Below are 10,154 nucleotides of genomic sequence, written 5' to 3'. Positions count from 1 at the left end.
CCAGAATTCCAGTCATTAAGCCAAATGCCTGCTGTCTGGGGAGTCTCTGAAGGGGTTGTGAGACCTTAACCCAATGACTGACCGTTGCCTCTCTCACACTTATCAAAGTGGAAGAAACACAGGCAGTGGAACAAAATAATTTGGTGAACACAGAGCAGGTCCAGATATCTGGTGGGTCAAAAAAGATGTTCCCTCAGCAGTACTGTAGAGGTTTCACGCACTGGCCAAAACCCATCCTCACTCACAGGCACACAAAACTCTGGGTCTGCACACGCTATTTCGTACTATTTGCTGAAATCATGATCTATTGGGAGGTAGGTAGGACTGTGAAGAAACCTGTAAACATGTTTTCTCCATGTTTAAACTAGCCTTCTGCAGTCCACATACTTCCAAACTGCCTCCGAGTGCATCAGTGTGACTTGTTTTTGGCTTTAAAGGTGGTAGATGATCTTCCAGGTGGCCACAGGAGGGCACAGTGCAGCTTGTCTGTTCCTTCCCAAGTTACAGTTTACTGGTTTTCACTCACTGATTGTTAATTTGAGATAGCAGGTTCATTTATATTTCTGCTACCAGGACATATCAAAGACTAGTAGATGTGTTAATATAAAAAAGAGATTCTCTTTGTAATATTTTCAAAAAGTGTGAGAGGACAGCAGCATCTGGATCCCAATTAGTAGCTGGGAAACTTATAGAATGGAGAACATTTACTGCTGAAGTGAAGCCAGAGCAGCTGTGATGAGAGTCACCACCAAACCCCCCCTATTTCTTGGTCTGCTACCTTGAGTTATCTTCTCTGGTGAAGACTGAGCTCCTGCTTTTGAGTCCACGAGTGCAGGGAAGTGTTGTTATGTACAGAGAAGCGTACATGAGTCCTTGGAGTGTAACCTGAAATGTTTAGTTAAACTGCTCTGCTCGGCGTTTGTATTCCCAGTCTGCATTTCCTTCTCCATCAGCGGAGGAAAGTCAACCGTTCTGGGTTTTATTTCATTTGTGTAAGCCTGGGGTCGGATCTGCAGTGCTCGCAGGGACCTTTCAGGGAAGGTGCTAATGCCTGTCTTTAGGCAGAGGCCTGGGAGAGGAGAAAGAGCAGGTCCTGCTCGTCCGTCCTCCCCAGCTGCGTGGGGCTGCCACTCCTCCTGCACTCCTCTTGTGCCAGATGGAGCGATTGTGCGGCTGCGGGAGAAGGAGCTGATCCGGCAGAAAACCGCGCTGCCAGACAAGTGACTCACCTGCACACTCAGGGCCCTTTGGTGGCCGCCTGAAGCCACTTGTCATTCCACGGTGTCTGAAATGACAACCTAAGGACGTGGCTTTTGGATGGGTTTGTGCAGTCGTAGCTGTGGGCTGTGCTGGGGAGGGGGCTGGCGCTGCTGCCGTGCTTGTGGCCAGACCTTCCTGCCCCCTCCCCAGTGAGTCCCACAGCAGCAGCAACCGCCGCGTTTGGAGGGGAAGGGGTGGCCGGCCCCGCGGTGGGGCGAAGGCGGAGAGGCGCCTCGAGGGAGAAGCGCTGACGTTGCCTCCAGCCAACCTTGCAGGCAGCCCGTGGACGTGTGTTGTGATGCAACGTGAGTCGGGAAGCGAACGCCTTCCCTGGGGAAGGCGGGGAAGGTTGGAGAGTGCTCCTGTCGTCGGGGGAGTTCTTGCCTGGGCATCCAGAGCAGACTTGGTGTTCTTGGTGTGGCAGGGTCTTCTCCTGACGCGTTTGTGTGCTGTGCCAGCCTGCGCCAGATTGCGCCACCTGGTCTTGCCCATTATCAAAATTACAGCGTGTTCTTCCCTATCAGGGTTGGGAGAGACGGTCGGGAGGAGGGGAGCAGTTGCCGCCTCCGTGTGGGCTGTCCAGCGAAGCCCCTGATTGCTCCTCCATGTCACGGCTTCCCATCCGTGCCTGCCACAGGGAGCTGTTCCTGGGCCGAGAGCAGACCGCACCGACTGCGTTCGCTGCTAACCATCGCTTGCTTGCTCGTCGGTGTTGCTGAGCCTGCTCTTATCCTTCCTACTATCAGTTTTAATGAGAAAACTCTACACCCCGCAGCTTGGTTTTGCGAGGGATGCCAAAGACGTCACCGAGGAAAGCCAAATAGGATGACCAGCGCACTTTGTTAATGAGCGGAAGACTAATGAAGTTTTTAATTAGCAGGTGTGCAGGGGTGAGAAGAAGGTGCAGTGAGACATGCACATCGTGACAGCAGAAGCATTGCGCTAAAGGCACCAGCTGCGCGCTTGAAGTTGCCCCTGATGGAGCAGGAGCTTCTTGTGCTTCGCTGGCCCGGGTCGTGCTTCCCACCAGCCGGGCAGACCAGGGCGGCAGCACCTCGGGGACGCTGCCTGAACCTCTCTGTTGGGTTTGGTTGGAGAAGGATGGGCAGCTGTGCCCAGCTCAGAGCAGTGGTGAGCAGAGAGGAGGGAGACGCCGTGTGGAGCTGCTCCGAGCTGTGGAGCTGCTCCCGGACCGAGGGCTTGCTGCCATGGTGTTAGGCAAACGCCAGGCAGCCCCTCATTCCTGCAGGATCCCTGCTGGCCGCTCAGCCTCCAGCTCAGCTCAGGCTAGTGCGCGCTGTGTTCTGCTCTGCCTTTGGCCTGCCTCAGCTGCTGGACTTACAGGTCTCGTTGCTGGACCAGAGCTGCCGCTGCATCCTCCCGTCAGGCCTGGGTGTCCTTCGGTGAGCAGCATCCCCTGGTCCGTGTTCCCTGGAGCCTACGCTGAGGCCGTGCACCCTGTCAGCCTGGAAAATGAAGCGTCCGCTCTTTGTGGAATGAGTGAGCACCAGCCTGCATCAAAGGCTCCCATTATTCTCCTTTTCTGCTGCCTGAAACAAGGCCTTTGGCCAGCTGGTCCCACCTGCCTCTGGGCAGTGCGCGAGCGCTGGGCGCTGGTGCCAGGCTGCTCCCGTGTCTGCCTGTTGCACGTTAAAAGCGCTGTTCTGGAAGCAGAGCGCCATTAATTACAGCCCTAGTGAGACAGGCTATCTCTTCTGATGAGGATCTCCTGAGGGCTGCTTTAATGGCGCTGTCAGATGTTTCTGCATTCCTATGTGGAGCAATTACGTACCCCGTGTAATTTGCCCACTGGTTGAGGCGTTCTTCCACAAGATACGATACTCATTCACGTTCCGTGGCGCTTGGTGTTTTCTTCCTGCTTTAGTTTGGCAGCTGGTGGCAGCCAGGGTGCTGGTGGTCTCAGGAGGGGACCCTTCTTCCAAAATTCTTCTCTGCAGCACCTCAGGCCCTTTAGGAGAGATCTCTGCTCTTCCCAGGGGTGTTTTGTGGCAGTTTTGTCCAGTTTGTATGTAATACAGCCGCACCGGTGCCAGGCCCTTTGTGGTGTCGGTGCCTGCTGTGGGGCTTTGGTATTCCTTGACCAGACTGGTGGGGAGGGTACGTAGCTACTGGCCAGGCACTGTTTTGCTCTGCTGAGTTGCCCCGAGTCCTAAAGGTTCCGATTTCCCACAGGTGGGCTGACGTCCCCCCGTGGAGATGCCAACCTGCGAGGCGACGGGCACGTCTTGACCTTGCAGGTGCTGCATCAGCAGGGGCGCAGATGGCGTTTGCCCAGGCACCCATTTCCAGCCTGGTGTGTTCCTTCGCTGTTCAGGAGATGCCGGCAGCTCCTCCAGTCTCTTCTGCCGTCAGCACTGTTGGAGCCCCCTGCCTCCTCTTGTGAGCCCTGTATCCCAGTTTGCAGCCCTCAGGGCTCCAGAAGCCTCTTTTGGGTAGAGGCGCCTCTGGGCTGGCTTGCTGAGCGGAGCCCAGGGAACCCGTGATGCCTTCAGCTCGCCCCCAGACAGACGTGCCTTCTCTCGGGGTCTGGATTTCAGAGGTGCCTTTGGTGCCCTCTCTACGTTTACACGTTGTTGTCTCCAGGAGCCTGCTGGTGGGGACGCTGATCTAGATGGGCTTCTCATCCCTCGTGCGGAATTTGCAGCCGCTGCACATTTGTGTGGCAGCCACCTGGGCACGGGGGATGGCTGCAATGAGCTTGTTTCTCGGCCGGGGCATGGGGGCCTCCAGAGCCTGAAGAAGTCCACTGGAGATCACCAGAGCGCCAGGATCAGATACAGGAGGCTGTGTTTAGGGAAAAGACCTGCACGCACCAGCAGATTTTTCCTCTAGATTGGTGGTTAGCAAGGCGGAAAGAAGCCGCAGCGCTGGTCTGGCACCTCCCAAACGCCGAGGAGCGATGGCTCCTCCCTTGGCAGCTGCTTTCTCCCCCCACCCTTTTGCCTTGTATATAAGGCCCCCTCGGAGCAGCCTCGGCACAGCACATCCCACTCCGGCGAGGCAGACAGCGAGCCGCACCTCCAGTCCCAGCACCTCTGCTCCAGGAGAGTGAACCAGAAGGCCGTCAGCATGGGTAAGAGATGCTCTGCAGCCTCCCGCAGCCCACAGCAGCTCCGAGCCTTGTGGCTCCATCCTGGACCGGGCTGCAGCCACTGCCTGGGGGCTGCGGACATCCCCCCTTGGACCCGAGTCCCCGCTGGGGACTGGCAGGTCTGTTCCGCTGCAGGGAGGAGAGGGGTGGCACTGGAGTGTGGCACCTTGTCCGGCTGGGGCCGAAGGTTCTCTCTGTTCTGGGACGGCCCTGGTGGCGCTTCAGGGAGGATTCCTCTCCTGGGTCGGGGGGTCGTCAGTGCCATAAGCGGAGCAGGGGCCGGTCACAGAGGTCCCCGTTGAGAGCTGGGGTGGGAGAAGGTCCCTTGGGTGGGACAGAGGCTTCCGAGTAGGCACCGTCTGGGACGTGGACGTTTCTCATTTTATTCTTCTCCCCAACCCAGACAGATGCAGAGCTCAGTGCTACGAGTACCCCACCTGCCCGGAGGCTGTGAAAGGCAAGTCCTCTCGAGCGTGTCGTCCAGCGGGTGGTGTTTGGGAGAGAGCTCCCTGTTAGTGGAGACCCCCGTGAACGTGTGCCGAGTCCCCTCCCCCAAAGGGGCAGGACGGTACCTCCGTGGAGATCTTCTCCGCTGTGGTTGTTCTCGTGCCTCTGGGTCGGTAAGGGAGCCAGGGTTGGGCAGTTGTCAGTGCGCAAGGAGGAAGGGATGGAATAGCTGCAGGTCGTTGCGTTCAGCTGCCTGTAGGAAGGTCTTGGCATCCAGAAAAGTGAGTTCAGTCTTCTCTGAGGGTCTGCTGAAGCTTTTCTTTTCCCGCCTGGCTGGTTCACGGCGTGCTTTAACACAAGCTTTCCTTCTACGCAGCTCCTAGAGAGGAGGTTGCCTACGTGACCTGCACCTACAGGGAAACCTGCGTGGAGCAGCCTGACTTCCTGGCCACCATTGACCTCAACCCCAGATCTCCCTGTTACTGCCAGGTACCCGTGTCCCTGCAGCGCTTGCCTGGGATGGTGCCCAGCTGCTGGCTCTGTGCTTCATGGTGCCTCGGCATTCGGGACCTTTCCTCCTTTTTGCTTGGGACTCCAGGTTGCTTGATAGCCACCCTGGGATGCCAGGCGTCTCTCTATGCCTGGCACCTTCTTGTCTTGGGCATTTTTCTCTCCTGTCCACCGTTCCCTCCTGCTGCCTGGTCATGCCCTGCCAAGACCCATCTGGGAAACCCCTGGTGAGTTCTGTCACAACAGGTCTCTCTCTTGCTTCTCCGCGGTTGTACGTGTGAGAGAGGGCTGTTGTCTGCCTGCAAACTCACCTTCCTGCTGTCTTTGCGCTGTCCTGTGTGTGCCTGGCTGCGGTTGAGTCGTCTCCGGCTCGGTGTCCTGGGGACAGGTCGGCTCTGACTCACTTCCCAACTCACTTCCCGAGAGTCTTGGTGCTGCTAGTGAGCTCCTGAGCACGTGCTCTGGATCAGCCTGTGGGTGGCTGCTCGGCATGGGGAACGGTCTCCTCTCAGCGGCACGCCGTGCCCTAACGCGGAGCAGCGGCCAGTGCACGGAGCAGTGTTCTCGTCCCGGAGCTCTGCAGGCAGTGCCAGGCGCGCAGGTGGAGGCTGCCAAGCCAGAAGCATCTGCCAGCGTGAGGGTCCCCGTTTCTCCCTGCCTCCCTGTGTGAACCCTAACTCTGCCTTGGCTGCCTAGGTGATCCACCGCCTGCCCATGCCCAACCTCAAAGACGAGCTGCATTCCTCGGGGTGGAGCGCTGGCTGCGCCTGCTTTGACACTGCCACACCGAGGAGGAACAAGCTGATTCTTCCCTGTTTGATTTCCTCCCGCATTTACGTGGTGGATGTGGGTTCCCAGTGCCGGGCTCCCAAGCTGTGTAAGGTATGCCTCAGGTGACGCAAGGACAAGTTTCTGGGAAGGAGTTGGGAACTGGTGCTTCTGGGATAATACACAGGGAAGAAGGGTTCTGTCTTCATTTCCTCTTCCACCCCGGTTTTAGGGAGCTGGGTCACGTTTTCCGCTCGGCTCTCTCCTTTCCAGACCAAGGAAGGCTCTGCTCATCCTTGCGTCCCTCTCTCTCCGCCTGTTGCGTTCAGAGAGCCTAATCGTGGGCAGTCACGCCCCGCACCACACCTGCCGCCCCAGCAGTGCGGTGGACAGACAGGCTGTGATGGGTTCGGTGTTGCTGCATTCTCCTCTGCGCAGAGGGGCAGCTCAGGGGCTTCTGTGCTCCTCTGCAAGGAGGAGCAGCCCCTGGCAAGTGGGAGTCCTTGGAACGAAAGCTCCCGCAAGCATCGGAGGTTTGCAGGAGTCTCTGGTGGCCAAAGGCTCTGCCAGGGAGCGTGAAATGAGCCGAGCAGTCGCCGGCTGAGGTGTGTGTGTCTCTGTGACCTTTTATCAGATGATTGAGCCGGTGGATGTCTTCTGGAAGTGCAACAAGGGATACCTCAGCGTAGTGCACAGCCTGCCTAATGGTGACATCCTGATTGCCAACATGGGAGACCCAGCTGGCAACGGGAAAGGTACTTTGCCCGGCGATGACTCCACAAGGAAACGGGCTGCTTTGGAAGCGGAGTACGCGATTGATCGTGCGTCCCCTTTTTGCGCCCCAGGTGGATTCATTGTGCTGGATGGAGAGACCTTTGAGCTGAAGGGGAACTGGGAGAATGAGTGTGAAGCCCCCCCGACTGGATACGACTTCTGGTACCAGCCGCGCCACAACGTTCTCATCAGCTCTGCCGGACTGGTTCCAAAACGCGCGGGACGCGGGTTTAATCCTGATGACTTGAAGAAAGGTGAGGGAATGCGGATGCAAGTGCTGAGCCAGAGCTCAGCGGGGTGGTGGGAGGGTGCTGGGGCCGTCAGAGCGAGAGCCGGAGCTGGAGAGGGGGGACAGGCAGACGTCCCCACAAACGGCCCGTCCTAGAGGCACGGCTGCAGGACGTGCAGCGCCTGTCCTTACCCCAGGCTGGTCCCTGCCCTCTCCCGCTGCTCCCTCAAGCGCGGCGGCTTCTCTGCAGGCTCTGGCTGGTCACTGCCGGGGCTGTCCCCGAGTGCGAGCATTTGGGGAGGGATTAGTCTCCACAGGTGGCCCCTCATCTTCTGACGTGGTCTTCCTTTTCCGCAGGGGTCTTTGGGCGCCGCCTGAACGTGTGGAACTTGTCCTGCCGCACCCTCACCCAGTGCTTCGACCTGGGGGAGGACTCTCTGCCCCTGAGCGTGAAGTTCCTCCACAACCCCGATGCTGCCGAGGGATACGTCAGCTGTGCCCTGAGCGGCATTGTCTACCGCTTCTACAAGTGCGAGGCAAGTGTTCTGCCAGCAGCCGGGGAGACCCGGCCGTGGGGAGCTTCAGGGCGACTGGGAAAGGCACCGAAGAAACGCGGGGTGGCGGGGAGAAAGGAGGAGGCGTGTGGAGAGGGCAGCGTGCGGAGCCAGCTCCGGGCCCTTAGGCTGGGGGATTCATCTGAGCGAGGAGGCTCAGCCTTGCTGCTGCTGTTGGCCGGTGCCGCCCCAGCCGTGCCTGCTCGCCGTAGCTGGGCGCAGCGGCAGCTTTCCTCCGGCAGCTTTGCTGGCTGCGCAGGCGTGCGAGTGCCGGGCAGCGCTCTCGCCTGAGCAGCCCGGATCGCTCACGGTGCGGTGCCCATGTTCCTTGTGCAGAGAGACAAATGGGCCGTAGAGGAGGTGATTCGGATACCGGCCAAGGACGTGACAGGATGGATTATGCCCAAGATGCCAGGTCTGTGTGCCCCGAGGGGTGTTTATATTTTCCCTCCCAGAGCGCTGTGTCATGCAGCCCGGCAGAGACCCCTCACTGACCCGCGGCGCCGTGCCGCGCAAAGATGGCAGAAGGCTTGTCGGAGGGGGCAGGGGCTGCGCGCATCCCGAGGAGGCACCGCTGCCCCAGCTGCAGCCTGCGCACTCGGGCGGCTCTCGTGCACCATAGGCACGACGTCCAGGGGTGGCAGGGAGAGGCGCGTTCTCTGTGGGCGCTGCCTTCTCTGGAGCTTTTTGTTTGTGTGCCCTAGCCTTCACGGTGGACCTCGTCATCTCGACGGATGACAAGTACCTGTACCTCAGCAACTGGCTGCACGGAGACATCCGCCAGTATGAGCTCTCCAAGACCTGCAAGCCCAGGCTGGTGGGGCAGGTAAGGCGGGAGCGGAAGGGCTGGCACCGCTGCGTTCCTTAGGAGGGTCTGGCGGTGGCCGCGTGACAAGGCCACGTGTCTCCCCCTGCCTCGCTTCCAGGTGTTTGTGGGAGGCAGCATCCTCAGAGGGGGACCCGTCACCGTGTGCAGAGACGAAGAGCTGAAGTGCCAGCCGGACCCCTTGGTGGTCAAGGTGAGCTCCGTGGCCTCTTTGCCCTCTGGTGTCCTTTGCGCTTGGGCTCTGCTCGGCAAATTCCCTGCCCGCGGGCTCTGGGGCAGGTCTCTGCTGCAGCGGCCCGTGTGCCCGCAGCTGCTGGCCGCTTGCCTGCGCTGGCAGGGGAGGCAGCCGCTCTGCTCCGCTGCGCTCCGCTCCCTGCTCCGGCTTGTGCTTGGCTGCTGCGGGAAAAGCCAGTAACGCCAGGGCTGTCTGTTGTGCCTGCAGTGCAAGAGAGTGTACGGCGGCCCCAGTAAAATGCAGCTCAGCGTGGACGGCAAGAGGCTGTACGTCACCAACTCCTTCTACAGCACGTGGGACAAGCAGTTCTACCCGAACTTGGTCAGGTGAGAAGCGCTGGGCAGGCGCGAGGCCTCTTTTGCACGGCCCCTGCGATCCAAAGGGGAAAGGCGCCTCGCTGGGGGGGCTCTGAGGACACCTCTGTGACTGCAGGGGACGGGGCCTCCTAACGTGGTCCCCGCAGCTTCCTCGGGCGGGATCTCACGTGCGCCTGACCCTGGCGCCCCTGGCCGAGCGAGGTGCAGCAGCCGCCTGCGTGGAGCCGCAGTGCCCGGCCTGTGCTCGGGAGAGCCCGGGAGCGCTCCAGCCGGGAAGGCGGAGAGGATCCGCCCGTGGAGCCCCGGCAGCCAGGCCAGGCCGCTCTGGCAGCGCCTCCCCAGGTGTCCCCCCCAGAGGTTTTGGTCTGGCAGAGCGGGCGATGGTCTCTCTCCAGCGCAGAGCCAAGCTCCAGCCCGCCTGCCACGTCATTCCCGGCGGTTCGCCCGCGTCCATCGAGCATTCAGGGAAAAGATGTGAGCGCGGGCGTGTGGCCCCGCTGGAAGGGAGCCTCCGCGCCCTCCTCTCTGCGGAAGAGCAGATGTGAAGGAGCCGGCCTCCTCCTCCATACGGAACGGGGAGGTGCGGGCAGGAGCCCCGGAACAGGGCCCTGGCTTGCTTGCCTGTGACCGCTGCGCTCTTGTTCCCTCGCAGGGAAGGCTCCGTCATGCTGCAGATTGACGTGGACACTGAGAAGGGCGGCCTGTGCGTGAACAAGAACTTCCTGGTGGATTTTGGGAAGGAACTCAACGGGCCTTGCCTTGCCCATGACATCCGCTTCGCTTCCGGAGACTCCACCTCCGATATCTTGGCCTAGGCGCCCTGCGACAGGCTCCCTCCTCCTCTCTCTTCTGTGGTGCAGCCGTCAGGGAGCAGCGTAGGATCGTTGGGTTCGGGGGTCCCCACGCCTTGCTGGAGTCTGGGTTTCTGCTGACAGGAGCTGCGGGAGCTCCGCGTCACCGCGCGGGGCTGGGTCAGGCAGAGCAGTGCACGGAGGCACAGGGCACGTGGTCAGCGCTGTTCCCAGTGCCGAGCGGTCCCCGGGCCCGAGGCGCGGAGCAGAGCCGGGGCAGCTGCTGCGGTACGGAGCTGTGCAGCGTGCGGTGCCTCAGAAGGAGGGGAAG

At 60.3% G+C, this 10,154-nt stretch overlaps 1 protein-coding gene across 1 annotated transcript; it reads left to right on the top strand.

The window, feature by feature from the left end:
* Nucleotides 1-3,475: 3,475 nt before the first annotated feature.
* On the top strand, nt 3,476-10,154 carry LOC130141385 (methanethiol oxidase-like). The gene is made up of 12 exons (XM_056322328.1): nt 3,476-4,354; nt 4,776-4,829; nt 5,196-5,308; nt 6,026-6,211; nt 6,732-6,852; nt 6,943-7,125; nt 7,458-7,640; nt 7,995-8,069; nt 8,359-8,480; nt 8,581-8,673; nt 8,923-9,041; nt 9,685-10,154. The coding sequence occupies exons 1-12, from the start codon at nt 4,351-4,353 to the stop codon at nt 9,845-9,847; spliced, it is 1,416 nt and encodes a 471-aa protein (XP_056178303.1). The 5' UTR covers nt 3,476-4,350; the 3' UTR covers nt 9,848-10,154.

This window comes from Falco biarmicus, chromosome 19, assembly GCF_023638135.1.
Source record: "Falco biarmicus isolate bFalBia1 chromosome 19, bFalBia1.pri, whole genome shotgun sequence".
NCBI lineage: Eukaryota > Metazoa > Chordata > Aves > Falconiformes > Falconidae > Falco > Falco biarmicus.
Note: the sequence above shows the minus strand (reverse complement) of the source record. Positions and strands in the feature narration are given on the sequence as shown.